General features: G+C 43.7%; 1 protein-coding gene across 1 annotated transcript in view; it reads left to right on the top strand.

Moving 5' to 3' along the window:
• vav3 (vav guanine nucleotide exchange factor 3) overlaps nucleotides 1–5,590 on the top strand; it is a gene marked incomplete at its 5' end in the record, with an annotated part of 236,042 nt that extends 230,452 nt beyond the window's left edge. The window contains 1 exon segment of the mRNA XM_084325889.1: nucleotides 2,250–5,590. Within this exon segment, the coding sequence (XP_084182015.1) occupies nucleotides 2,250–2,294 (45 nt within the window). The 3' untranslated portion in view covers nucleotides 2,295–5,590.
• Nucleotides 5,591–25,295: the final 19,705 nt, after the last annotated feature.

Genomic DNA, 25,295 nt, shown 5'->3' with positions numbered 1-25,295 from the left:
TTCAAAACTTCGGTGTCATTAATACCCGTGATCGTGTGGACATAGCCTAAATCGAGTCCTGTTCCAAGTCAAGATACTATGACTCTATAAGCGACCACGTCGAGACTCGAGAGATACAATTGACCTATCTCAAGCCCCGCCCTCTTTTCCTCATCTGAGGGAAGCGACCGTTGTGACTGGAGGATCAAGAAAAAAAGGGCGTGGCTTGAGATACAGTAGGTCAATATCCTTCCGAAAACTGGGAGAGGATGGCGATTGGCTATGTTTATATATCCAACCCCCTCGTGTGGGTACCTCTGCCACTCGCAACTTACGACGTACAACGTTCTCACATTGAAGGAGCTGGATGACAGAGGAAGAGCTATTAGCCAGGGAAACAGAGAGAGCAGATGAACCTCTAACCAAAGTAAGGAAGCTAAGTAGCAAACTGCTAAGTAGCCCACTGCTAAGTAGCTAGCATGCTGGCTGTTTCTGTCATAGATATATATAGAACACTAGATAGCTTAAGGCGGAGTCACCAGCGTCACTGAACCGCCGCCATCTTGCCCAGGTCAGCCTTGAGTGAGAGTGAGTGAGCTGCACAGACAAAAATACTCATAACTCGCTGAAATATTGACGGATTTACAAACGGGTTGGTTTGCTATAAACATCAAAGATGTAGTTATGATACTTATAAATTTTTTTCTTTTTAAAGATGTTTTTTTTTACAAACCGCTTGAATCATAGCCACGTTAATAATGCTTGTAATAAACCAAACCGTTTGTGAATCCGTCAATATTTCAGCGAGTTATGAGTATTTTTGTCTGTGCAGCTCACTCACTCTCACTCAAGGCTGACCTCTGCAAGATGGCGGCGGTTCAGTGACGTCGCTCTCCATTGGCCGGCAGAGCGGGCAAGCTATCTAGTGTTCTATATATATCTATGGTTTCTATGTCACGATTGTGCCCCACGTGGGGTGTAGGACAGAGCGTACTCGTACAGGCCAGGGAAATAGAATGTGGCCTATCGGCTTAAACCTTAAAGGAACACAGCAATAGTGTGGCGCTCACCGCCTTTTCCAGAGTCAGACAAGAATATAGATACCAATTTCCTCTCTGTGCATTCAGTAGAAAGCTATCCAGCTGCAAGATAGCCTAGCTTAGCACAAATTAATGGAAGTGTATACGGACCACTAGCCTAGCTTAAAACTCTGGCATAGTGGTTTTTGTCCCACAGCTACAGTACAGGCTAGTGGTCCGTATCTGCTTCCATTAATTTGCACTAAGCTAGGCTAGCTGTTTTCCTTTAAAGCACCCCATAATGAAGACATTTCATGATTGACGTATTCTATTGATCATTAAACAAACAGTTTTAAGACCGGTGTCAAGGACTGTTACAGCATCTTGGTGTTAATGGGACATGATTGAATTGGGTTCCATCCTCCTCGCTGTGTGAGGGATACTGATTATTATTTGCGTGTCATTCTTTATACCTTTTGAGCATTTACTTAAAAGGATGCCTTGACATTTAGAAAATTGGACTTGTCTGTGTGGCGGAAAGTGAATAACACTTTCTGCCTGAAGTCTGAAGGAACTGAAGGACTTTTCTTGAAGTCATGTCGAGGTTTAGCGTGCTGGAATATGTAACTGTCTGTACCTGGCTTTAAGACTGTCTGGGGGGCTACTTGGCCACGGCCATGGGACTGTTGTTTAACTTATTGGTTTCCCCGGCACTAATACAAGACCAGTCAAAGGCACAGATAACGAGTGTGGAAAGGGGTACAGGGTTTGGAGATCCTGCATACTGTCTTGAACTTTTTTTTTTACCACCAGTAGACAACATTGTTTCGATCCTCATCTTCCTGATGTCGTCTACTAATGAACAAGATATACCTCCCTCCCCCACCCTTTTCCTTCCTCCATCTCATCTCCCGGCATACAAGTAAATGTACTTTACCTTTTTAATGCTCAGGTCAGGTACCATGTTTTTGGCATTGACTTGCCTGATGCAAAGATGTGAAAACATGCATGCATATGCTCGCGCGCACACACACACACACACACACACACACACACACACACACACACACACACACACACACACACACACACACACACACACACACACACACACACACACACACACACACACACACACACACACACACACACACACACACACACACACACACACACACACACACACACACACAGAGAGAGAGAGTCCATCAAGGCCTCAACACTCATTGCAGATTCTCTTTCTTCTGGCAGGTCGGCTGGTTTCCATCCACGTACGTGGAAGAAGGGGAGGAGTGAGGGAGAGCCAGAGATGGTGAACGACTGACCCTCAGAAGAAGAAAGAGGACGAGGAAGAAACGTGGCCGACGGAGGAGGGAAAACGTAGAGAACACCATAGACGAGTGAAACCCACGCGGTTAGCTTAGCGTCTCACCGCTTCTCGACCGTGCTCTCCCCGTGGTCGTTGCCTGTTCTTGCTTTGGACAGCGGACATTTTCAAAGCAAAGCAGCCAGCCTTTTGTGTTTTTCTCGCTCTGCCCCCATCGCCTATAGAAATTCTCCACGAGGCCTTTTGGGGCGGGGGGCGGGGAGAGGCAGGTATATTGGCGGATGCGAAGGGCCCCTATCAGCTGCAATTTCTCATGGACTCTCCTCGCGGCGAGGCTGCTCCGCCGACTAGCAGCTTGCCTGTCAGCAGGGTACACGGGACCCTCGCCAAAAACCCCTCCAATCATCCATCCATTCATCCCTGTCATCCTCACTCTCTCCACCCGCGCCAGCCCCGCCCCTCTCCCTTCGCCCAACTCTCTCTCTCTCTCTCTCTCTCTCTCTCTCTCTCTCTCGCTTGCCAAGACACCCATCATTTGTCTGTCACTGGTAAATATTCAAAAGCGCCGTCTGTCCATCCATCTATCCTCTCATCCGTCTAGCCTTCTTACTTCCCTGGGAGCAGAGTTCCAACAGCTTGTCTTTGAAGAGAGAAAGAGAGGGAAAGAGAGAGATAGGGGGGAGAGTTGGAAGAGTCTTGAGAAAGATAGAGATAGAGAGAGGAGAGAGGAGAGAGAGAGAGAGGAGAGAGAGAGAGAGAGAGAGAGAGAGAGAGAGAGAGAGAGAGAAATATATATATTCCACCCCCACCCCTTTCTCACTCTAAAGGTTGTTTTTTGTTTCTTTTTTTGGTCTGTCTTCTTGACCTTGCCTGTGTGTCTGTCCCATTTAAAGAGGTGATAATTGATGGCTTGATGACCCAGATACATACACCCACAAGCACTTACATGCAGCCACACACACGGTCAGTCTCACATAACACCATCTGCCTCCTCTTGTCTTTAGATTATGATCAGTGCACCACTCATACACACACACACACACACACACACACACACACCACACTCATACACATAAAAATGAGAAACAACGATGGTGTCGGGTAGCATTGCCACACAGTGTCTGGAATTGATCGCTGTTATTCCTAGTTTGCTCCACCCTTCCCCCGGTCTCCTTATCTCCGGCCTCTCGTGTTGTTGCTTGTCTTCGGCTGTTTGCAACACCGTGTCCGTACCACGCCGCCAAGGGCTTATCACAGACAGCTCTCGACGACACGGGAGCCCGGCGGTCGCGCCTTTATCTGATCAGGGCATCACTGATGGGCCGTTTATCTGATCGGGGCATCGTTGCTTGTCTAGGGGAACCACAGTACACCGTGCCCCTTAGAGACATGATAACAAACACTCTCTCTCTCTCTCTCTCTCTCACACACACACACACACACACACACACACACACACACACACACACACACACACACACACACACACACACACACACACACTCACACACTCTCTCTCACAGGAGAAAACAAAAACTGAGAAGAAACATAGCCCGAGTTAGCTCTCTCTCTCTCTCTCTCTCTCTCTCTCTCTCTCTCTCTCTCTCTCTCTCTCTCTCTCTCTCTCTCTCTCTCTCTCTCTCTCTCTCTCTCTCTCTCTCTCTCTCTCTCTCTCTCTCTCTCTATATAAATATATATTTCCTCTCTGCTTCCCTCCATCCATCCCCGTAGACCTCTACAGACACCGTCTCCTTAATCCACTATTGAGCGGTGGATTTGCCCACATTAGAGAGAATAAACGCCTTTACAGCGAAAACACGCCGCACAACACACTGCCCGGTGAACGCCGGCAACGCTCTCCGGTTAGCTGCCCGTGGCTTAGAGCAGAGAAGCCTTTGATACCCGGTCGTGCATTAGGCCTCGTCTCGGTTTCGTACTCTGGACGGCAATGGCGGGGGCGGAGAGTGATCAATACCGCGCGCTGACCGCCTGGCCACCGGAAGGCCTCTCAGGATGACCACTTCGGCGGCCACTTCATTAGGCACACCTGTACGCCGCACTCAGCGCAGAGTGTGGCCACCTTGTTAGGTGTACAGGCATTACCTAATGAAGTGGCCACTTAGCACTGTGTGCTCCTGACCCGGGTTGAGCTGGAAACCAGAGGCTGCGTGACACGGTCCGCTCCAGCTGTTCATCAGCGAGCCGGGTCAGAAAGACTCCCTCTAGGCGGGAAGGAGAAGCTAAGATTCACTCCGAGATAATCATAGAGGACAACAACAAGAACAACAAGAACAATAACAACATGCATGTTGCTGCTGTCAATCACTATCCACCTCTTCACTGTTAAGGGATATTGCATAGTAATTATACAGTATATGACTCTGAAGAACATATACAATGTACATATATACAATAAGAGTATATCTGCCACCAAAGCATAGATATATATATAGATACAGTCCATCAGGGCATTGGTTGATATAATGGGAATATATTCAAAGCCTCTGCTGTGACTCTAAACTGTATACCTGGCCCCTTGTGTCTCCAGTAATGATGTGGTTGATGTCATGATGCAACCGCTTATTGTGTCAAAGATGTATTTTGTGAATCTAGGCATGAGACACTGTAAACAGATGCTTTTGTAAGGCTTTTGTACATGCTTGAAAACACGTGTTTATGTTGAAAAAGTCAGTCATACGAGAAGCCGGGCGAGTGAGCGATTTCTAAAATGTATTTTTTTTACACTCTTTGTGTTTCCTTCCATGGCATTGTGCTGTATCAGGTCAGGGAACAGTTCACTTTCCTATCCACCCATTCAAAATGTAAACATAGATTGTTGATTATTCACTAATGATAAAACATACTTTCTTTTCTTTTCTTTTCTTTTTGTTATTTGGATATGGGTTGGATATGGCAGCCTCTGCCTGCTGCACATCCTTTATTTGTTTTCTATTTGAATTTCATAGAACATCGTCCTCATTTAACTGAAAGTGAATTGATCCCAACTGGTACAGGAAGCGATGGGAGGCGGCGTTCTGTCGTCTTGTTTTATTTTATTTCTAGGATTGTTGTCACAAGTCATATTGATTGTGGTCTTGTTATTGAACTGAGGAAATATGTCGAAGACGTGTAATTGTTGGTTTATATTTTACTATCATGTTTTGCTAAGTATGGATTTTGTATCAAGGTGGCTGTTATTATCTGCAGTGTCATTGAGTGACCGCTAGATGGCAGCAGCATAAACACATCCTTCACTATAACCACCCACCTGCGTCTTGCCCACCTTTCACTGCTTCTATGCTGTATGAGATGTCATCATGTAATTATCACGGGCTGAAGAAGAAAAAGAGAAAATTAATTGCCTTGCAGATGATACAGCATTTATTGATTCCCTCAGGTTTCAAGCTATATTAAATAATAGCCATCAATGCTCAATAGGCATTTTTCCATCAACCATCTCCACAATCAAATGTATTGTTCTCAAATGAACCTTTAGAGAGCTATGTTTATGATGTGGCCCAAAGCGTGTTTCTTCCTGCAGCGCTTTTGAAGAACAATATCAAGCATATTCCCACACATTTTTACTAGAAATCAATCAGTCTAAATGTGGAACATGGTAAAGAATCTCTTCAACAATTTAATACAACGTCCTTGAATCTGTGAAACGTGAAACTTTATTTTTTTCCCTGCAAAGAAACTATAGTCTACATCTAATCTTAATTATTTATTTTCAAGCTCTTTCCTCCCCTGTATTGAACATAGTAGCACACACCAAATGGGAAGTACATTATGTGACATCACAAAGTGTAATAAGGCTTGTTATGGCTCATTAATTTGAAGACTTCAAATTAAGACTTAATTTTTTCCCCAGCACCTAACTAACATTTCAGACTGTCTATACAGAGACTCATTTTCTACAATAGGTTCCCTTTAACCCATTTAGACCTAAAAGGCCTGCTAATAATTCATTATATAGCCTGCATATACACACAAATGTGTTTTCCGGTTTCAATGAAACCTCTGCTAATGAAGGTGTCCAAACATAGCTAGAACCCTTTCAGTCGATTTGAGATAGATGAGTCCAGGTGTTTCATTATATTACCTATATCTGGTGACCCCTATTCTGATCCCCCAAAATTAATGGATATAAAGTACAATAAATGAACAGAAGACCCATATTTATAAAATAGGGTTATTATGCCACTTGGTGGATTCAAAGCTACTTTCAGCATGGGTGAATGGGAACCAAGCCCTTAACCCTGGTATTGCTAATGCCATGCTCATTAGCTACACAGGAACGGTATTTCGATTAAAATTGTTGATAGGCTACAGTGCCCTCAAGGATTCTTGGCAACCTTAGATAAATGTGAACAAAGTGTCATTGTTGTTTATCAGAATAATGCAGACTTAGGCTGAGGCCCAACAATCTCCTCACTCCGCCATTCCACATGCAACATTTTACCAGGTAGAAACCAGGGGTGTAAAGTACTTGAGTAATTGTACTTCGTTACAATACTTAAGTACAGTTTTTGAGGATTTGTACTTTACTCTAGTATTATTAGGTTTGTATACTTGTACTTTTACTCAATTACATTTCAGAGAAAAAAAAACATACTTTTTACTCCTTACATTTAAAATGCAGACCTGTACAAAGTACAAATCTCACAGGTCCAACCATTTGAATTAGTATATTTGTTTCTCTGGCCGAACTAACGTTAACATTATTAATCCTGCGGCCACACTTTATGTAAAAACAGCCAATCAAATCCCCATCAATGGAAAATGAACCCGCCCGTACCCATGCTGATCCTTGTGCAAGACTAGAAAGCAGGGATCTTTGATTAAACACCTGCTATCAGAGACAGTCAGAAAAGTTCTTTATGTTCATTTAAAAGTAGAAACTTTTTTACTTTTACTCAAGTGTGTTTTTAGCCAAATACTCTGACTTTTACTTGAGTACGATTTTGAGACGGTACCCATACTTTCACTTAAGTATAATTTCTGGGTACTTTTTACACCCCAGGTAGAAACAAGAGTTGCTGATATTGCCTGCAGTCTCAACATACCCAGGCTATACATCCACATGGTGGCGCCACAGGAAAGGTCACGGGGTTACCGAAATCAACAAGTTGTGTCGTTTGCACATCTGAGAAATTATTATCAACAAAAACGAATAGATGTATTCTGATGAAGTCTTTGGAAACTCTTACGTTTGGTCTCTAACAAAGCAGATATGCAAACACAGTAGAATTCTGGGTGTTATTTTGTCTGGTCCCAGAGGGCTCAAGGAAAATAGAAATAATCACTGTATAACTATAAGTACAGATAGGTGCCATTTCAGTTACTGTACTTTCACCTGTCTGATTCCTCCATTTACTTCCATAGTAAGATTGGAAGTAAATAAAACGATTTAACCTCTTTACGTTCCGACGGCCCGCCTGCGTCGCAGCACATTTGCCCTAGTCTGTCGGTGTTGAAAGCTAAAATAGAAAAAGTTACCACCTCCGGTTCCGCCTCCCAGTGACCAAATAAAAAAAAAAAATTATATTTGAAAATGTTTAAAGGAACACGCCAACATTATGAGAAATGCACTTACCGTCTTCTCCAGCGTCAGACAAGATAGATACCAATATTTCCTCTTTGTGCATTCACTCAGTAGAAAGATATCCAGCTGCAAGCTAGTCTAGCTTAGCACAAATTAATGGAAGCAGATACAGACCAGCTAGCCTAGCTGTTGGCCAAAAACACCTCTCCCGGAGTTTAAAGCTAGGCTAGTGATCCATATCCGCTTCCCTTAATTCGTGCTAAGCTAGGCTAGCACAGAGAGGAAATTGGTATCTATCTTGCTGTGCTCCTTTGGCTTTAACTCAATTAAAAGGTTTGATTTCTCATATTTTGAGTGTAAGGTCAAACTGATAAACAACAATGCCATTTTTCCCCACAGCGATCTTGTTCACATTTGCCTAGTGTGCTAAGGATTCTCGAGGGCACACTGTATATTTTAGAGTGAACCACTTGGAATAGAGAGGTAGGAGTAGGTTTTCTCTCATGATCTACCATCTATTCTATTTTTTGTCCAGATGAACGATGACAGCTGGGCCATTTACAAACTGCACAGGCACCTCTTCCAAGCCGCGCACTCTCTTGCGTGCGCGCGTGTCAGGATACTTTGCGTGTGCCAGAGGCAGAGAAGCTGGGGCTCAAGGGTATCTGTGATCTAATCATTACACCATCTCCTCACCTCTCGCTCCCCGCCGCATCCATCTCTTTCTCTCTCTCTCTCTTTCACTCCTCCCCCCCAGCTTCAAACCTCTCTCTTTCCCCATCTATCTTTCATCCAATCTCCGTCTCTTCCTGCTCCGTTCTCTCCCTCCCTCCCTCCACATCGGAGGTTGTAGCTATAAGCATGCAGCGCTGGATCTGAGGGCTGCAGAGAAGGAGATTCAATTTTACGAGGAGGGAAAGAGGTTATGCTTTGCTATAAACAATCCAAAGCACTGAATCCAATATTCAGACTTCTTCAAATGGGTCCACGGCGTCACCAGAATGACATCGGAAAAGTTTGGGAACAGTTTCCCGAAAGCACCCTTAGTACCTATTCCCGTATTTGTATTTCTACAATATTGCTTCAGCTTGGTTTTCAATTTATGAATAATGAATAGGGATGTCCGATATTATCGGCCGACCGATATTATCGGCCGATATCGGCAGTAAAATGTGATATCTGAAAATATCGGTATCGGTTTAAAAAAAGAAAAAAACAATAACAATATTTGTTATATATATATCCAGTGAAATTATTAGTTACCTGAAATTATTCAGTTTTTTGGGGGGGGGGGGGGGGGGGAACCCTGCATATATCGGTATCGGTTGATATCGGTTGATATCGGTATCGGAAATTAAGAGTTGGACAATATCGGAATATCGGTATCGGTAAAAAAGCCAATATCGAGCATCCCTAATAATCGTCACCAAGAGGAAAAACCTGAAGCTTCTCCGTAGAACAACTTCTTGCCATGCAGATTTTTACCAGGATACGGTAATTTTTTTTGATTCAAAGCCATTTGCAGCACATTTAAATAAAACTAATTTGGAAGTAATGGCTCAAACTAAAATTGGATGAGTCGATCACTAATTAATTGTCAATGGCCTGAATAGTGTCACTCGATGACATCCTAAAGGCAAGTCTTGGTGCTCTAGTTCCCAGCGTACGAAGACAGTTGACTCATACTGTAACTGTCCAAGAACATTGGAATAGCACAATGTAAATTTTGTTTTAGGGTGGGTTTTCTCTTCAACACAGTAGCCCATTGTGCCCCCTGCCCCCTATCAGTAACTAGACTGGATCACTGCTAAGACGGTTTCTAAATCACCTCATGAAGAGACATGACATACCATGAGTCCGGGGCATCTGATAACGCACACCGGTATAACACATTGTCAATTATAGCCATGTGCTGTACGTCTCAAGAAAACATCCACTCTGCCGTCTGTGGGTGATCGCTTGTGATGATCTGAAGTGTTCATACTATGGACAGACCACAGTCGTGCTACACTCATGCTCATACTATTTTAAACTATAACGTCATCCTTCTGAAGCCAAAGATGTATGCTGTACTCGTACCGGCCTGAACTGTCTAAAAGCTCATACTGCATGCTGCTAGTACTACTGTTGTAAGTGTCCACAAGAATTACTCATTGTCCATTAATCCAGTCACAGTCATTATCGACACATATGTATCTCAGTATGCTGTAAACATCTGCAGTTTGAAATTGGTTAACTTTTTCTGGCATTTTAAAGGTACTAATACTTTAGAGTGTTCTAAGCAAGCCAAGTAAAATGGCTTCTTATTAGTAGGCAGTATGAGCTTTGAGAGACGCTTGCTATGTCTGATATTACCACAGTTACCTACCGCTGTGGCCTAGCAACTCTACAATCGTGCAATTCCCATCTGTGTAGCATTGCAGCCGGCAATTGCTGTACCATACTGTAAAATATGTACATAGCACACAATAAAAATGTATATTGCTTCTTCTATGTGTCACCCCCCCCCCCCCCTGAAATTATTTATGGGTTGAAATGAATGAGTTGATGAATGCATTTCTATAGCGCTTTTCCAGTAGGACATAAAAAATGCGGTACAGCGAAAAAGCGTGTTTTTCAATCTCATTGCATTTTTTTATTTACCTAAAATGTTAGAACTGTTGTTGTGAAAATGATGACTAAAGACTGTTGATGTCTATCCCCCTGGATATCAACAGAATCAAGCAATTTCAGATATCCAATCTGTTTCCTCTGAAATATTGCATAATGCACACGGGTTACTCTGATTGGTCAGTCACATCTAACTGCTCTGATTGGCCCATCAGTCAAAGGCTCTTGAGGGAACCCAGGGGATCTCAGAGGAACCCCTTAGGAACTTCCAATGTTTTACAATGTACAGTATAGTGTCTAGTGAACAGAAGGCCACGCCCCCTCAGTCTACTGAGAGTTGGCTGTACTGAAGCTGAAATAAATTATACACATGCCATTAACAGTCCAATATAAACAATTCATGACTGGATTAAAACATCCTTACACTGGATCTGTATGCACTACAATGGAATGACATATATATATATATATATATATGTCTGAATATACCTGCATATAATCCTTTTTACATCCTGTAGATACTATATATCTGTACATATCTCTTACCTACTCTTACTAGTTATACCACTGACCAGTATTACTTACTACCATAGTGTCTTTATACCTGCATCATTGTACAGAATACTATAACACTACTGCACATACAGTACATCTGATTAGCAGCATTATTACTCAGTAGTACTCATTTATATATTTTATATCCAGTTTAGTCACCTGTACATTGTATATTACTATTGGACTTTACTGTTACATTTAGACTCCAGTTACATGCCAAACTTATTTTCGTACTGTACTTGTGCTGTATGATGACAATACATTTGAATCTAATCTAATATTTACTTTCCAAATTCAATCAATGTACAGGAATTTGTGCTGGTGACAATTGCGCAAAGACCCATCAACAACTTATTGTGGTACCATGTGAACAACACGACACATATGGCTCACACAGTACACAGATGTACACAGATGTACACAGGAACAGCATAACAAATAGACAGTAGACTACCCTCTCCATACACTGTACTTCAGTGGTAGCAGCGTGTACAGTATATAGACAGCATATCAATTTTGCCGTAATGGATGTTCATCAAAGTTCACGTTTCATCCCCAAGCCCTCTGTGAGACACTGCCAATCAAAAATATGGATCGCCCCTTGTCCGCCGTGTAATGGTGCTACATTCGAATTCTGCCAATCAAATGTCAAACAATGAGAGCGCATGAAACATTAAAACAGTGCCTGCCTCTCAGAGTCTTCATGGATGACGTGAACTCAAAGTGAAAGCAGGCTACACTAGGTTGCTTTATTTAGTTCTCCGAGGAGGAAATCTTTGATTTGGAAACGTCCTCACTCTGGACAAGAATCACGGCCGGCAGTCTGACGTCGATCATTCACCGTCCTCACGTCGTTAGGGATGAGAGGAATAGGATGGACCTCTCTATTTTCCTCCTCTGTTTTCCTTCCTTTGGTTGGTTTTTTTTGTATGAACTGGCTTCAATGAGAGAAATACGGGGAGCATTATCAGTGTAATGCTGGAGGGGCCCGGAACTAAGGGCCTCCATACTGTAAGTTCCAGATGGAAGAACGACGGCGTGAGACTGATGGAACGGAAATGGACGTGAAACACCGGTGCCTTGAGGAACAGCAATGCATGGTGGAAAACCATGAACTCTAGTTTTGATTTGAAAACCAGTAGTGGGATTGTCACAGGACCGACCAAATTATAAAAAAAAAAGAAAAAACGTACTGTCGTATTACGAGACTAAAATGTGCAATGATATAAATAATCCACTATTCACCAGATGAATGGTCTGATTAAGATAACTTCCATACCCCCCCCCCCCAATGCCTCTGGAACCACATACTCCTGTTGGCCTGAGATAAAATCCCTACCAGAACCTTCTCTCCTGGGTCTCCTCCTACTCTGCCTTTCCTTCCTTTCTACTGTCTCAATAAGGAGAAAAATACCAAGACTGCCTCCTTCTCTCTCTCGTAAAAAATCCCCTCCACTAAAAAACATGTTTTTTATGGTTAACTCCTCTTGGAAGCATGACTTTGACTATACAGATTGTTATTTGCTCAGGACTTGTCACCAGATCTAAAATGTGCAGACATCTCCAGGGGGGACGAGTCTGCCTACAGGAGGGAGATCGAGAGGCTGCAGAGCTGGTGCAGCTGCAACAACCTGGAGCTCAATGCTCTAAAGACAGTAGAGATGGTCGTGGATTTCCGGAGGAAAGCAGCCCCGCCCCCTCCCATCATGCTGGGAGGCACCCGGGATCGGAAGTGGGAGCTTAACACCATGGCCCTGCTGAAAAAGGCCAAGAGGATGTTCTTCCTCCGGCAGCTGAAGAAGTTCAGACTGCCGAGGACCATGATGGCCCAATTCTACACGGCCATCATTGAATCCATCCTCACCCACTCCATCTCCTGGTTCCCCGCCACAGCGGCAAAGGATCTCGCCAAGCTGCGGCGAGTGATTCGCTCTGCGGAGAGGGTGATCGGCTGTCCCCTGCCCTCCCTCCCTGCACAACTCCAGGGCGGTGAAGAGCGCAAGGAAGATCATTGCCGAACCCTTCCACCCCGGCCACGGCCTCTTCACCCTACTCCCCTCTGGGAGAAGGTTGCGGATACCAAAGGCTGTGAAAGCCCGACACAGACTGATCTTTTTCCCCTCAGCCGCCAGGCTGATCAATGACTCAGGCCCCCCGCCCCCAAGTGACACTGGCACAATGACACCATGCTGCACTGGTCTAACTGGAACTCTGCACTTTACACTTAACGTAATTGTTAATGATACAGATAGTCATATTTATTATTATCATAATTATTCCGAGGATGTCTGTAGAATCGACGTGAATGCAATCACCATGATTTCTCCCAGTTTAATCACCTGTGCATTGTATGTTACAATTGCACATTACTGCTACATTTGTACTCTGGTTAGATGCCAAACTTATTTTCATTGTACTGTACTTGTGCTGTATAATGACAATACATTTGAATCTAATCTAATGGGAACCCAGGAACCCTTCATAGGAACCCAGCTGCGTTCCATTTTGGCCACTTACGAAGAACGTTTCACGCGTTCAGGCATTCGGAGGATGATTTTTGTAAATTTGTTCGTACAAACTTCCTATGAAGATAGTTACGAAGATAGTTCCGTACACTTCCAATCATTGTGTTTGGTAAGCTGACCCATACAGTCAAAATCTCTCTGTCCATTGCAAACTAGCCCTGCTGTCTCGTCTTTTCCTCATCACTATACTTGAATGTATGTATTCCTAAATCTTCATACCCCTATATGCACTGTAACAATAATTTATATGTATCATATTTACTGTATGTAGGCTATTCATAATTCATAGCAGCTACTTACTATTGTAGTACACAACCTAGCCCACAGCCTCGTACTATGCAAGCTACACACCTCCCCCTGGACGGAGGGTGAGCTGCTGTCGGATGGCAGGTTCAGGGGGTCCCAGCAATTTGACAGGCTCAGTGGGGAGGTTTGGTCACTCACACACTGACACCTTCCTCTTGCCTGGAGCACCACAGCTGGCAGGATGAATGTGGACGATAGAGAGATAGATAGATAGCTAGATAGCTAGATAGATAGCTAGATAGATAGATAGATAGATAGATAGATAGATAGATAGATAGATAGATAGATAGATAGATAGATAGATAGATAGATAGATAGATAGATAGATAGATAGATAGATAGATAGATAGATAGATAGATAGATAGATAGATAGATAGATAGATAGATAGATAGATAGATAGATAGATAGATAGATAGATAGATAGATAGATCGATCGATCGATCGATCCCCTTGGGGATTGAATGTAACCAATCCGCTCGCAGAATCTTTATCAAGGGAAAAACACATTATTATACTAACTTTATTCATTGAGCGTAAGACTTGGAACGTTCTTGGATGAAACACTTCTCTAGCTCTAGCCCCTGGTAGCCTAGATGTGTAGTTGTCTGATTTATGTTTTTTGCATTTTTTTGTTTTTACATACTGTTATTTGTTAGGCATCATTTTTTAAATCCAATTGTAGATATAAAATGTGTTTTGTTTGAAACACAGTAGCAAGTATATTTTGGCCTTTGTATCAAAGATTAGTCTATAATGCAAATGTGATCAACATGATTTTCTTTTGGTTTATTTCTTTTTTTTAAGTTAAGAAACAAATACACCTATAGAGAAACAACACAGCCACCCACACAATGTACTCTTTGGTGCAGTCACACTGCAGAGAGTTCGACTGACAACGTTCCACTGTAAACATTTGTTTCACAGGCTGTGTGATGTAGGGGCAGTTCTGTGTAGGAGTGTGTGGCACAGTGACATCATCAACAACTGACCAGCATATGACGGACACATGGCACAATGACAGCAGGACCTAATATACAGTCCACTGGGACAGCACCACAGACAACAGACAGCAGACTACATGTATCAACAATACAATACTTTGATGATGTTTTTCCCTAAATATGTTAATTTCCAATTGCAGATAATAGTTTAGCAACCTTTTTATTCCTTCCAGGGGCATGGCATACAGGCAGGAACAAAAGCGAAAAATATAAATAGTAAGAAGAAGAAGAAGAAGAAGAAGAAGAAGAAGAAGAAGAAGAAGAAGAAGAAGAAGAAGAAGAAGAAGAAGAAGAAGAAGAAGAAGAAGAAGAAGAAGAAGAAGAAGAAGAAGAAGAAGAAGAAGAAGAAGAAGAAGAAGAAGAAGAAGAAAAGAAGAAGAAGAAGAAGAAGAAGAAGAAGAAGAAGAAGATAAGAAGATAAGAAGATAATTCTAAAATGACACATTAAAATCACATTATTTTCCAGAAAAATACATAATATGATACTGTAGGACTCACCGATGCAGTTTGTTGTTTCTCACTTCATGTTTATTCAACTTTCAGATAGGTCTCGGTTACAAAACACTGGGTGCATCACCTCTGCTTGCATGTGTAGACTCAACTTGAACTTCCCATACACCAAGAGAGCACACCCTCAGGTGTACCACACCCTTATATCTTCCCACAGGTCAGCCCTTGCCCCCTCCCCTCTAACAACCCCGGGCTCGCGCGACCAATAGTGTTGCCTGCCAACCCCAGGTTGGTAGAGTGCAGAGTGACAGCTCGGCTGACCAATCACCCCACTCCCAGGGTCGCTACCAGTGTTGGGCAAGTTACTTTAAAAAACTGAGTTACAAATTATAAAAGTAACTAGTTACTTCAGAAAGTTTAGAGCCTGTTCCTCAGTGGAGTCAGATAGTCCTAACAGTGTTTATTATTAAGAGTCAGACAGTGTTTATTATTAACTCAATCAGCGCCAGACCCGATGATTTTTCACACCCGGTGTTACATTTAATTCCCTCCGGGCACAGTTTTTTGGGTCAGGCAAGACTAGCGGTTCACCTGATCACATTGAAATGCGTCTAATGCCCCCGATGCATGTGTTGTGCTGGGTTATGTTGGGGACACGATGGACACCAATACTGGAAATCGCGATCAGACAATTGGAATATTCTTTTTGGGATACCTCCTAGTAAAGGTAAGGACTATATCAAATTTTTTTATTTTTTATTTATCCTTTATTTATCCAGGAATGTCCCATTGAGATACAAGATCTCTTCTTCCAGGGAGTCCTGACCAACACGGCACACAACAAGTTTCAACATAAAACAGGGCATTAAACAAAAAACATACAATTCAAATATAAATACAGAAGGCCATTTGTGCAGTGGCAAGGAGCATAATCAGATCAGCAATAGCATCAGGTAAACCAGTTACATGTTTCATAAAGAGCTAATCGTAGCATACCTTTAAAAGCATTCACAGTAGGAAGTGCCTCTAGACAAAGTTTTACTTGCAGCGTATTCCATAAAAAGGGAGCATAGTGGGAGAATGCAGCTTTACCAAGCTCTGACTGCATCAAAGGAACATTTAAAAGCATCCCATTTGCTGCTCGTCTGGTATTAAAAAAAGCAAGTATAAAAGGACAGAAGTCTGGAGATACAGTATATAAGGGCAGCTTACCTAGCAATGACTTAAGGATAAAAATCAACATGTGTGATTGTCTTCTTTGGTACAGAGAGGACCATCCTAATGACTGATACAAAGTGCATCAATCCTGCTTTGATCCAACCATGATTTCACATCGATCGCAACGATCATAACGTACTCCAAAACGTATGCCGTTTGTGACTATCAAAGCACAAAAAAAACGACCCCCCCCCCCCCCCCCATGCATTCATGAGGAAGCATAATACCTGTTATATACATTTGATTTGGAAATAGTAGCGTGTCCAGGCAAGAAACGGCAACGCTTATAGCAGAATTCACGTAGCGCCCTATAACTCCCGGATCACTCCTAAACTATACAATATTCACCACGGTATAACACGCGAACGTATACATGAACAAATGTATTATTTTTCACATGTTGAACGATGAATAGTTGATGTCAAATGAGCCATAGTATTGTCTCCATAGCTATAATATAGAATATAGGTATAGGCTAGCCCTGCAAACACCGCCACGCATCGCTATCTCTTAGAGCGGTGGCGCAGTAGGAACAAATATGGCTAGACCCGCCGGCACTGAAAGAGTTAAGAGTGAGATAGTCCTAACAGTGTTTATTATTAAGAGTCAGACAGTCAGTTATGGAGTGTTTTGTGAGAGCCCCCTGTGTCGCCAGCGCCGAGCGGAGTTGTTCTGCCACCGCTGGATCCATAATGGTCAGTCGTTCTGTTACAGTGGGGTAGGTGTGTTGGACAGAACGGATAGACGAGAGGCAGGTGTTGATTCTCAAACAAAAGACTGTTCATTCATTGTTTCGAGATCAAAAGGCATACAAGCCGATAACGACGCACAAACAAAATGGGAGACTACTCTCTAACCCTCTAAAATAAAGGAGAGACAACACTGTCTCCAAAACACGTTATCGGGTAGACACATTAACTGAACTATACGTCAAAATGGGGAAAGCAAGGGGGAGAAAACACTGTCTCCAAAACATGGCACAAAAACAAAACACGTCGGGGGACGGTGCTACATAAGCACATGACAGGGCATACAAACGAGAATGCAAAGCAAGGTAATTAACTATTAACGGCAAAGTAACTTATCCTCCATGGCAGGAGCGATAAGCGTTTCACAACAGTGTACTCACGGTAATGTTCAGTGAACGACTGACAATCTGATTAGTAAGCAGGGAGGACATAATAAGGCAAAGTCAACTATACACACCAGGTACTAATTAGTGCAATCAGGGCAGAAAGACAGGTAATTATTACCATTGGGCAACGCCAGGGCTTTTGCTCCCAGGTGAGAGCAAAACCCCAAACGTTACAGATTGCAAGTCATGGGGATTGCCAATGACGTTTTTAATTATTTATAATTATTTAATTATAATGATAATTAAAAGACAATATTTGTATCTTTAACAATCACGTTTTACATATAGTCATGACTCAACGAACCATATCCGAAAATAAATAAATAAATAAGAACTATCAATCAATCAATCAATCAAATTTATTTATATAACACGTTTAAACATGACGCTTGTCAACCAAAGTGCTTCACATAGCTAAGCTAAGAACAAAGAAAAGTATAAAATAAACAGAATTAATTTTTTTAAACAATCAACGGATAGACAAAGGAAAAACAGAACAACACGTCAACAAGTAAGGCAAGAGTCAAAGTGAGTCAGGGAAGGCCAGGCGATATAGGTGGGTTTTGAGTTTTGATTTAAATGACTCTGGCTTAGTCTTTATAATATAATATAATGTCTGGCTTAGTGATTATAATAGTGCAGTTCAGCATTCAGTAACCCTTACTTTTTGTGAATGTGTTTTTGATACTACATTCTGTTGAACACACACCTCAAAACCGTACCTAAGGAAAATTGGCTCAATTGCAAGAAAAGTAATAGACAGTTATGATATTACATTCTGCATAATTCGTATGCAAAATATTGTGGTTCCCTGCTTTAGTCTGTTGACACATTTCTATACAAAAAATGCTTGTGTAGTCCTGTGTCATACCTAAATGTCATATAACTGAATTGTATAGAAACAACTCACCAAAAGTGACTATTGCACAACTGATTAAAAAAAAATAAAAAATAAAATCAGCCTGCTGGCTACACAGCTTGTCGGTGTGCTGGAACCTCGGCAAGCTAACGGTAGCTGGCTACATAGCTTGTCGGTGTGCTGGAACCTCGGCAAGCTAACGGTAGCTGGCTACACAGCTTGTCGGTGTGCTGGAGCCTCTGCAAGCTAACGGTAGCTGGCTACACAGCTTGTCGGTGTGCTAATAGCCTCGGCAAGCTAACGGTAGCTGGCTCCAGGCTATTAGCACATCAACAAGCTGCTGGAGCTCCCGACGCTCGGCTGGTTGAAGTGGATCTAGGTAGCCAGCAGGCTGAATGCTCCGCGACGCTCCCGAGAGCTAACTCCGGTCCCCGGCTGGTGCCAACTAGCTAGCGATCGCTCCCGAGAGCTAACGCCGGTCTGTCTGTCGAAGACCGAGGGAACCGCTTCAGCTGATTAGTGGTCTTCTGGACAAACCTTCCACCCCCAACAACATAATCCGAGGCAATGAAGTGTTCGCTGCAGATCCTCCTTCCCTGTCCAACAGGCTGGTCGCGCCGCCTGAGTGCAGCCAGCCTGAGCCAACGTGCCAACAACACTGTTTTTTTCACTGGTTGTTTGTGGAAATTAACCAACTTTCCTCTCTCTCACATGGTAAAATTAGTTTGAACAGCCAGGAGCAATACAAACAGAACCACCGCGGTCCCGTTGTTTTGTAGGCAACATTTTATTTACTGACTGACCCATTCACTATAGGCAGCTAACCAGCCGTGTATACACCCAACCAGTGGCATGACGTCAGCCATGACGTCAGCAACAAAATGGCGGCGCCCATGTTGAAAACAGGGATATTATATTTGATTTTTCAGACAAATAAGATAGATTTCACATTTGATTATAGAACCCTGTCTTACACAAGGTACACAACAAACAAACTAGGATCACATTGCTCAATGCTTCATTTCCACTTTAAAGTCTATTATAAAGCGCACCTGGAGCCAGTGGAGGGAGGCAAGTACATGGGTGATGTGAGCTCTCTTCCGGGTACCTGTGAGCAGTCTAGCGGCAGAATTTTGGGGGAGTTGTAGACGGGCTATGGTGGATTTATTTAGCCCCAGGTACAGGGAGTTACAGTCTAAGCGTGAGGATATGAAGGCGTGAATTACTCTTTCCAGGTCTGAGGGGGAGAGAATGGCCTTGATCCTGGCTATGGACCGGAGCTGGAAAAAGCACCCCTTCACCACCGAGTTTACCTGCCTATTGAAGGAAAACTCGGGGTCAAAGAGCACTCCCAGGTTTTAACAAAGGGCTTGACTAGGGGAGACAGGTTACCCAGGCTGCTGGCAATGACACTAACCCCCGATCGCTGCGTATATAGCTACTGTATAGTGGAATATACTGTATTAATATGCCATATACCAGGGATCGGCAATAGGCGGACCGCGGGCCGAAATGGGCCCGCCAGCAATAATTTCTGGCCCGTCAGGTTATTTTGAGAATATGATGTTTATTTTACGCGCAGGAAATATTCACTCGTTGTGACGCCAGAGTGTCTTTTGAAGCTGTATCTATCTATTCATCATATCTATGGCTGTCACTATAGCCAATTGAAATGCTAGAAATGGTCACATGGACTGGGAGAACCAATGGAATTTCACTTTCACTTCCGCGTTTGGCATGCCGGCGAGGCGAGCGAACGTTTGCAAAAACAAAACAAACGTCTTTGAATAACTTCTTTGCAATGCAACGGGGAAATATGATGAGCCAGAAGAGGAGCTTACGACCTATAAAGCTTATTTTAATAAACAGGTGTCATTCTTAAAATACGGGTTTATCGCAACAGGTAACTCTTGCAATAAGCAACCGGTGACTCTCGCTTGTTGACATGGCAACACGAGCAAGCAACTGTTTAAGTTGGGTGGGCATTCAACGCGAGTGGACATTTAACATGTTATTAACATGGATTTTGGAGGACCGAAGCAGAAACAATATCAAGTCCAGGGCAGGGCTGCCTGCATTATGCCGGTGAGTGTTGTGTTTTAATAATAATAATACATTCGATGTATAATACACCCGCTGTGGTGCTTAAAATCAAATGCACCCTACTGATCTCGATTTATAATGCGAGCACCTGCATTAAAATCAAATTACTGATCTGTTCATGTGTAATGCACTGTCTGAGAGGCACTTTATAATAGAAAAAAGACAGTGCAAACATGTATATGTCGTGTTTTTTTTTACAGTTACAATTTTTACGCGCAGGAAATATTCACTCGTTGTGACGCCAGAGTGTCTTTTGAAGCTGTATCTATCTATTCATCATATCTATGGCTGTCACTATAGCCAATTGAAATGCTAGAAATGGTCACATGGACTGGGAGAACCAATGGAATTTCACTTTCACTTCCGCGTTTGGCATGCCGGCGAGGCGAGCGAACGTTTGCAAAAACAAAACAAACGTCTTTGAATAATTTCTTTGCAATGCAACGGGGAAATATGATGAGCCAGAAGAGGAGCTTACGACCTATAAAGCTTATTTTAATAAACAGGTGTCATTCTTAAAATACGGGTTTATCGCAACAGGTAACTCTTGCAATAAGCAACCGGTGACTCTCGCTTGTTGACATGGCAACACGAGCAACCAACTGTTCAAGTTGGGTGGGCATTCAACGCGAGTGGACATTTAACATGTTATTAACATGGATTTTGGAGGACCGAAGCAGAAACAATATCAAGTCCAGGGCAGGGCTGCCTGCATTATGCCGGTGAGTGTTGTGTTTTAATAATAATAATAATAATAATACATTCGATGTATAATACACCCGCTGTGGTGCTTAAAATCAAATGCACCCTACTGATCTCGATTTATAATGCGAGCACCTGCATTAAAATCAAATTACTGATCTGTTCATGTGTAATGCACTGTCTGAGAGGCACTTTATAATAGAAAAAAGACAGTGCAAACATGTATATGTCGTTTTTTTTTACAGTTAAAAAATTTTCACTTATCATTGGCCCGCCACACAATGGCTTGGGGAAAATTCGGCCCGTGGGCAAATCTAATTGGCGACCCCTGCCATATACTGTCTTCTTCTCTATGATATTATGTATTGTTGGTTTGATGTATTCCTTCCTATTGCTAAATTAAATAAATGCGTGAGGCAGCCTCAGTGCACGAACACACACACACACACACACACACACACACACACACACACACACACACACACACACACACACACTCACACACACGTACTGTATATATACGTGCAAAATGAATCGTTCCAGCAGTGGGCTTCTATTATTCTAATATGACTTGTTTTATTAGGTATTATAGTAGTAAGTCCTACTGTAGAACATGACATATTAGCATGACATCTCATTTAGTAATGTCAATACTGAATGACTGCGCGATTGGCTCTTGACATGGCTCTCTACAGACATCCGTGGAATTAAATAATTATAATGATAATAAATGCGACTATGTCTCGATGTATTGGCGTGCACCCGAGTTTGGAAGAGCGTTCTTTGGGACAAGTCCTTAGGGATTGCCATCACTTCAATATGACAGATATCCGTGGAATTAAATAATTATAATGGTAATAAATACGACTATGTCTCGATGAATTGGCGTGCACCCGAGTTTGGAAGAGCGTTCTTTGGGACAAGTCCTTAGGGATTGCCATCACTTCAATATGACGGATATCCGCGGAATAAAATAATTATAATTGTTGTGAAGGGCCAGATTAAACCGAATATATATATTTATTTATATATATATATTTAATTGTATTTGTATATTCTCTAATATTCCCTGATATCCCTTGTATATTCCTTGTACAATATGCATTGAATATCCATTCTAGCCTACTGAACATCCCATAATAGTCTCCATTCTACTATTGGTCGAGACCTTGGTGCCAGGCTGCCATACCCCTCAGACCCAGTTCAAACGTACCGCTCCACATGTACGAACAAGTCCTAGTTCCGCGTAGGAATCTGACTACCGCACCACTAATGGGACTATTTGTTCATAGTGCGTATATATACTGCGCTACTAAAGTAGGACTTTCTTTTCAGTCCAGTTTCTTACCCTCCAATAGAGTCACAGACGTAAAGCCTCCCCGCGACGCCACGTGTGGGAGTAAGGCCAAGTTCGCCTACCATCGGTATTGAGACATCGTGTATATTAATATTTGAATAGTCATATTTGGCACTATATCGTCGAGTTGGACGTAGTCTATTAAGCTAATAATAGTCTGTTAATATATAGTGCTTCGTGCGGTGAGAATACTACCGTAGTCAGTACCCCATCGTTTCGGGCAGAGAACTGGCTGCTTATCCAGGGTGGTTGACCCCACGTGAAGCTGCACCCGAGGAGCCCCAGAGCCGACGAGCGAGTGGACCTGTATACTGGATTATTCTACCGACGACAGCCCGCCTTCCCAGGCACGGATTATGCTTTGTATACTTTGATTATTCCATGGATAAAGACCCCCGACACTGCCGTGTGTTGGAACCCCCCCCCCCTGGAGAGGACGCAAGGTGAGGAGACGCTCTGCAAGACGAGGTCGCTTCACGTCTCTCCCCCGTGGACCGGAGAGAGCCGGCCCACAAAGAGTCCACCTGCTTTCATCTGTGGTCCAAGGATCGCCGGCGCATTGAACGGCACTACAGTGGGTTCACCTGGGATACCCTTGGCCGGATGAGGCAGCCGGATTCTACCCCCCCCCCCCCCTCCTACTCCTGTCGGCTTACAAGCGACCGGATTAACCCCCCCTGGTGTGTCCAGTATATAATCATTAAAGTATCATTGCTGTTATTCCTTAAACTATTCCAGGTCGTATATGTACCACCTGCGCCTTCAGAGATTGGACATTCTCTATTGATATACCGACGAATACTCTTGCCATAAAAGTGCATACTAATTCCATTCATAAATGTGATTGATTTGATTAAGTGCTTGCTCTACACACCATCGCTGTGTAGAAATAAAGACCTATTTCTAATTCGTACATTTGTGTTGGATCCGTTTCATCTACGTGACAGTGTTCATCATAATATATTTATGCCGTGTACTGGGTGGCCGAATATTAAGTACAAAGGTAGTGGTAGTAAGTATCATATCTAGTAATACAGTCAGGGAATTGTACCCCTCAGTTACAATTGGTCCTTCGAGCCGGAGGGTAATTAGTGTAATATTAATATAGTGTTATTAATATTGAAATGGCCTATGATGAACACTCCACGAAACGATCCTCCTAACCAACGCCCGCAGCGCGAACGACGGCTCCCTCAGTACTTAGAGGCTTACGCTGTCAGTCAACAACCTAGTCTTCTACTAACAGTAAACACGGTAAAACTAGAAAGTAAAAGTATGTCTAACCCCAACGCCCAGACTACCCCGACCATAGAGGCCCCTACGGGTTCTAATGTAACTGACCAAGTTCACGGTGGGGACCAGTGGGAACCAGACATGACTTCACACCCCGCCAGTACTGAAGAAGTAGTCCCCGATGAGTCCCGGGAGGAATACAACGCTACCGAGAGAGAACTCGGCACGGAAGAAGACGGGGAGAGCACCGTGGAGATAGAGCTCCAAGGCTCCGCAAGGAGTACCCCGAGGGAAGGCTCCCCTATACAACCGCCTTCTCCCAGCGAGGCAGAGAGGACCCTACAGCAGGCCTTCCTCATCAGCCTGAACGCCGCTGCTGAACGCGACCGACTGCAGATCCAGCAGCGGAGCGAAGAAGAGCATATACGTCTAGAACTAAGACGCATTCAGAGAGAAGAGAATGTGGCCCGAGACCGAGCAGACAGCCAGCGAGCAGCTGCTGGTGCTCTACGGGACGCAGAGCGCGACAGACAGCAAGCGCAACTAATAGAACAGCTGATCAGACGGACAACACCCTCTCCCTCCGCCAGAGGCTCCAGGAACTCGTCTAGACACACCTCCAGGGCGGCATCCCCTAGCCGAGTAAACAACCCTGAACTTGACCAACAGACGAGGTCTATACCCCCCACAGACCACCTCCCCCCACCGGTCCAAGCGAGACCTAGCAACCGGGAAGGAGCAGCATATCCTGTGGAGAGGCTAAACCAGAGACTACAAGCACTGGATGACCTAACTGAAGACGAAGAGGAAGAGGAGGAGAACCACGCCCGATGACAGCACAGTACTCTACCGGACCAGGAGGTCCGGTACAGCCCAGGCTATACTCCCGCGGAGCCGCGCTACAGACCCCCGACTCTATACACGGGTGAGCACGACGCACGACCCGCACCGAGGAACAGCACCTGGACAAGCGGGCCATGGTACACTGCCGGTACCAGCCCATACCAAGGAGCGGGAGGAGACTCGCCTAGGAGGCCTCTCCCCCAACGCTCGCCGATGTATCCACAGTCAGCGTCATACATTGGCACGCCTATGGTACCCGACTTCACCCAAGAGAACCGGGCCCAGTATACAGAACTCCGCATGTGTCTGGAGACCATGTTGGTGGATGTATTGGATGAACGCCATAAATACGCCATCCTACTGAAGCACTTAAAGGTACCCCGCGCACATAATATAGCGCTCGCCTACGCGACTTCCACCACCCCATACACAGCAGCGCTGGTAGCATTGGACCAGAGGTATGGGCGCATATGGGATTACGTGATCCAGGAGATCCGACACATCGACCGCTTACCCCCAGCAATAG

This window comes from Notolepis coatsorum (assembly GCF_963971535.1).
Source record: "Notolepis coatsorum genome assembly, chromosome: 12".
In the NCBI taxonomy this organism is placed as follows: domain Eukaryota; kingdom Metazoa; phylum Chordata; class Actinopteri; order Aulopiformes; family Paralepididae; genus Notolepis; species Notolepis coatsorum.
This window is presented reverse-complemented; position numbering and strand designations above follow the sequence as displayed.